At 38.4% G+C, this 5,696-nt stretch overlaps 1 protein-coding gene across 1 annotated transcript in view; it reads left to right on the plus strand.

Moving 5' to 3' along the window:
- Positions 1–5,696, plus strand: part of GK (glycerol kinase) — an 81,171-nt gene that overhangs the window by 10,312 nt on the left and 65,163 nt on the right. Inside the window, exons 2-3 of the mRNA XM_058441302.1 lie at positions 1,151–1,224; positions 3,653–3,759. Of these exons, the coding sequence (XP_058297285.1) occupies positions 1,151–1,224; positions 3,653–3,759 (181 nt within the window). The remainder of the gene's footprint in view (positions 1–1,150; positions 1,225–3,652; positions 3,760–5,696) is intronic.

Here is a 5,696-nt window from a genome sequence, read left to right on the forward strand (position 1 = left end):
ACACCTAGCTAATTTTTGTATTTTTAGTAGAGACGGGGTTTCACCATGTTGGCCAGGCTGGTCTTGAACTGACCTCGTGATCCACCTGCCTCAGCCTCCCAAAGTGCTGGGATTATAGGCATGAGCCACCATGCCCAGCAAAACTTGCTGTATTTTAAAAAGTGTTGTTTTTAGTAGTGCTAAAATTGTAGAGGATCGTATTACACTTCTTTGTTAGTTTTCATCTATTGGTTTTAATGTTTTATATCAAGGGTCAGCAATTTATGACAAGCATGTCACAGAGAGTACTCAGCTGGATGGGGCCAAGTATATACTTATCCCTTTACTAACAAGAACTCTATTGCCTTTTTTTTTTTTTTTTTTTGAGACAGAGTTTTACTCTTGTCGCCCAGGGTGGAGCTCAATCTCGGCTCACTGCAACCTCCATCTCCTGGGTGGGTTCAAGTGATTCTCCTGCCTCAGCCTCCTGAGTAGCTGGGATTACAGGCTCCCACCACTATGCCTGGCTAATTTTTTGTATTTTTAGTAGAGATGGGGTTTCACCATGTTGGCCAGTCTGGTCTCAAACTCCTGACCTTAAGTGATCTGCCTGCCTTGGCCTCCCAAAGTGCTGGGATTAAAGACGTAAGCCACCGTGTCTGGACTTCTATTTCTCTTTTATAAGAGTGAGATGTGTAGCCGCACTTCCCTTCAAAGGAATCTACACAGTACTCATCTATGTGCCTGAGTATCTGTGACCCTTTCTGTCTCCACGTCCAAGATATATGGAGTGGAAACTTACACCATTGCTATTAGTATTGTATCAGCTCTCTTTTATTATTCTTGGTTTTCCTGTTCTGTAAAAGAAATCCATACTATTAATTAATGTGTTAAATTTCCGAGAACCATTTTGGTTTTTTAAGGAGTAGGGAATTGCCTCTTAATTTACCTTTATCTTCAATAGGTTTCTTTTTACCTAAATAGAAGTTATTTCTGATGCTGCCTTATATCTTTTATGAATCCATATGAAAAGAAAGTTGAACATCTTATATGGGATTTCATCTAATTGGACTTTTTCCACCAGTGAACAAGAACTTCAGTTACTGAATAACTTTAAACATCCTTGATATCTGCCTGCAGTTTTACATTAATATTACAATATCTTTTTCAGGTTTTCAATTCAAAAACTGCTGAACTACTTAGTCATCATCAAGTAGAAATAAAACAAGAGTTCCCAAGAGAAGGGTATGTTTCCTAATTTAATATGTAAAGACACATTATGTTTGTTAGTCCATCTCACCCAACTTGCCCTGTGGATTTGTAAAGTAAACTTGGTCAGACATCCTCCTGAAAATATTCAAAAGGTTGTTATTAGTCAAGAAAATATGCAATAACTTGGTATGTCTTACATGTGAGGAATTGATGACTTAGGAATTCAGTTACAGATAAGGAATGAATAATAAAGTAATAAAGCAAAAGGGTATTAAATATCAGAAATTTCACATTAACTTTGAAGTCATTTAGTTCTGTGTTCCTATTATTGCAAAAATGCTGCTTTACTGATTTGAGTGTCAGGTTTGTTTTATAATAAAGGTATCTTTTTAAAAAAGTATTCACATATCTTAACATCTAATACTAAAATCACATTTTTGGGAATAGTATTCGTATGTAGTAATTGTGATTAAATATGATGTTAAGTATATTATTTAAAATTTAATGATGTTTATGATATAACCACTTTGAAAAACTGTGTTGCAGTTTATTGCAAAGCTGACCATACACCTGCAGCATTTCACTCTTAGGAATTTACCCAAGAGGAATAAAAGCATATGCCCATCGAAAGACTTGCACGTGAATGTTTATAGCTACTTTATTAAAAGTAGCCCCAAACTGGAAACCACCCAAATGTCTGTCATCAGTAAGATGGATAACAATGGAATAACATTTAGTAATTTTTAAAAAGTGAACAGATACTTGCACCAACACGAGGGAATGTCACTAGAAATATGGAAAATGAAAAAGTTGGATACAAAAGAGTATATACTGCATGACTCCATTTATCTGAAATTTTATAATAGTCTAAGCTAATCTAGGATGATAGGAATCAGAAAAGTGGTTGTCTGTGAGGTGTGTGATTCACTTGAAAGGAGCATGAAAGAACTTTCTGGGATGCTAGAAATATTTTGTATCTTGACTGGGGTATTGGTTAGATGGGTATTTCCACTTGTCAAAACTCAGCAAATTGTACGCTTTCGATCTGTACATTTCACTGTAAAGTTTATCTCAATTTAAGAAAGAGAGAAAAAAATTGATGTGTTTCCAAATTGTATTGTCTTCTTCACATGAAAAAATGTTCTAATTTTTTAGAGTTCCTTTGTTTAATAATAAAAGTTATTGATACGTTAGCAGCATTAGCATGACTGTCCACAAGCCTGAACCCAGAGCAATTTGTAAAGAAGATACCTGAGTCTTGGCTAGATGAAAATTATAAACACACAGAAGGAGACTGGGTTTTTAAAAATAATTTAGAGATGGCTTGGCGCGGTGGCTCACACCTGTAATCCCAGCACTTTGGGAGGCCGAGGTGGGCGGATCACGAGGTCAGGAGATCGAGACCATCCTGGCTAACATGGTGAAACCTCATCTCTATTAAAAATACAAAAAATTAGCTGGGCGTAGTGGCGGGCGCCTGTAGTCCCAGCTACTCGGGAGGCTGAGGCCGGAGAATGGCGTGAACCCGAGAGGCGGAGCTTGCAGTGAGCCGAGATCGCGCCACTGCACTCCAGCCTGGACAACAGAGCGAGACTCCATCTCAAAAAAAAATAAAAATAAAAAAATAAAAAATAAATAAGTTAGAGACAGAATTCAAAGCCCAGGAAAGGGAAGCATTTAGTTAGGCCTGAGAAAGGCAGAGAAGAAAGGCAGTTGGAATTCCCTTGCTACTTCTGGATCCTGTGGTAGAATCATTTTAGTTTGTATCATTTCTACTTTTGGACTTCCTCAAATTACCATATTTCTCCTAGGCTTCTCACCCTTCTCATTTACTATTAGCCTTTCATCCTTCTGAGGCCCTGGTACTTTACCAAAATTGTAATGAGATTGGGTCTGAGAACTTGGACCAATCACTTATCTACATGAAATACTTAAAAGGAGTTTTAAATTTCTCCCTAAATTCCAACAAAACATTTTGGGAAAAAAGTAGCAAAACAGAATAGTATACTTATTTGACTTTTCAGAATTCCTTTTGCTTCCCAAATATATCATTCTCAATAATAATAAATATATTTCCGTCTACTTAGAAATAACCAGCGATTAGTGAAACATGCAGATAATTTATCAAAATTAATTAAATCTGCAGGATATAAAGAAGGGGAACTAATTTCTTATTAGACTTGGAAAAATAATTTAAAAATAGGTAGATATTTGCTGTTTATGGCCTGCTATTAGTGACCTCCTTGAAAATGATTAATTTCTATGTGGAGAATAATAAAATTGTAAGGAAATAGGCTTTTCTTGAAATCATTTCTTTAAAATGTGGAATATAAGTTGCTTTGCTTAATCTGGTTTTCTTTAATGTATGCAACAGCCACACCCTCATAAGTTTACATTTCTATAGAAAAAAGTTATATTTGTGTTGCTTTCTTACTAACCAAATGCCTTCTTTTGTTCAAAGATGGGTGGAACAGGACCCTAAGGAAATTCTACATTCTGTCTATGAGTGTATAGAGAAAACATGTGAGAAACTTGGACAGCTCAATATTGATATTTCCAACATAAAAGGTATTTTAATAGAATATTTTACCCACATAATAAGACTCTCTCAATCAAATTCATTAATTTATTCTTTCAGCTTATAATTGAGTGCCTATGCAGTGCCAAGCATTTCTATGAGAACTTGAGGATACAACACTAAACAGGAAGATTTAAGTTCTTGTCCTCATGGAGCTTTTATTTGGATGGGGGCGAGATAATAAATGCAGACAAATATAATTTCAAATACTAAAAAGTTCCATTCCAAAAAATAAAAACCAAATGGTGTGGTGGGTTGTGCCTAGAAGGGCTTGCTTTAGATTAGGTGGCCAGAAAAAGCCTTTCTGAGGATGTGACACTTTTGCTGAGCTCTCAGAGGGCAAAAGGGGTCAGCCATGCAAGTGTCTAGAAGAGTGTTTGAGGAAAAGGATGCAGCACGTACAAAGGCCCTGAAGTGGGAATAAGCCTGGGACATTTCCGGGTCAGAAAGAAGGCCAGTGTGTCAAAAGAAGACTAAAAATGTTGAGCAGTGAGACTGGGTAGGGGGTTTCAGTAGGAGATCAAATTGTGGAAGTGGGTCGGGCTTCATCAGCCATATTTAGAATTTTGGATGTTATTCTTAGTATCATAGGGAGCCATGAGAAAGTTTAAGCAAGGCGGCAAGGGATGACTTGCAGTTTCAAGGCAACTTTCTGACTGCTGTGTGTAGAGTAGATGGTAAAGGCAAAAGTATGGACACAGGGAGACCAGTGCGGAGGCTGCTATGGAAGTCCTGAGAGAGGATGGTGGCTTGACCAATAATGGTAGCAGTGGAGGTGGAGAAAAAGGGCCAGAATTTGCTGATAGACTGGATGTTGGGGTAACAGAGAGAGTAGTGGGGCTAAGGGAAGAGATTGGTCAAAGGTGATGCTTGGGTTTTTGCCAGAGCTCCTGGATAGATGAGGATGCCTTTTGCTAAGGAGAGAAAGAGTAGAGGAATGAGTAGGTTGTGGGGAAGGGATATTTGGAATCCAAACTCTTCACTTCTAAAATTTCCCTGAAATAATTGCTTGAGGGTGTTAGATTGTTATGGATTTCTCTGTGAAGTCCTAGTAGTTTTTTTTTTTTTTTTTTTAGGCGGAGTCTCGATCTTGTCCCCAAGGCTGGAGTGCAGTGGCATGATCTCGGCTCACTGCAACTTCCACCTCCCAGGTTCAAGCAATTCTCCTGCCTCAGCCTCCCAAGTAGCTAGGATTACAGGCACACACCACCCTGCCCGGCTAATTTTTTGTATTTTTAGTAGAGACAGGGTTTCACCATGCTGGCCAGGCTGGTCTCGAACTCCTGACCTCGTGACCCACCCGCCTCGGCCTCCCAAAGTGTTGGGATTACCGGCGTGAGCCACCACGCCCAGCGAAGTCCTAGTAGTTTTAATTGAATATCTATGTTTGGCTTTTCATCATTCATATAGGGAAAAAAAATCCAGCCACCCAAGACTGATACAATAGCATAAAAGGTGGAAGCATAGTGTGGAAGTTTGCTGTCTACTTTATAGCCTAAAATTTTCAAGTCACCATTCAAGGGCTCTTTTTTCCTCCTTAGGTAGTTTGACTATAGATAGAGAGAACATCAGTTGGTGGTGGTGGCTTGATTGCCATCATCTTGGCTTTGATACTTACCATCGCTCCTGAGCCTTTCTCCTATTTGTATAAATTAAAACTCACTTAAAAAAAAAAGACTACAAATCTATAGAGTGCCTAATATGTGCCAGATGTGCTAAGGATACAGTGGAGGTAATGCTTAAGTGCAGAAAACATGTTAATCTGATAATCACAAATAAATGGAAATGCATAAAATAATAGTTATTTCTGTTATTGCAGATTTTTTAAAAGTATAATTTGAAGCCGGGCGCGGTGGCTCACGCTTGTAATCCCAGCACTTTGGGAGGCTGAGGCGGGCGGATCACGAGGTCAGGAGATCGAGACCAC

The sequence above is a fragment of the Hylobates moloch genome, unplaced genomic scaffold (assembly GCF_009828535.3).
Source record: "Hylobates moloch isolate HMO894 unplaced genomic scaffold, HMol_V3 SCAFFOLD_7, whole genome shotgun sequence".
In the NCBI taxonomy this organism is placed as follows: Eukaryota; Metazoa; Chordata; class Mammalia; order Primates; family Hylobatidae; genus Hylobates; species Hylobates moloch.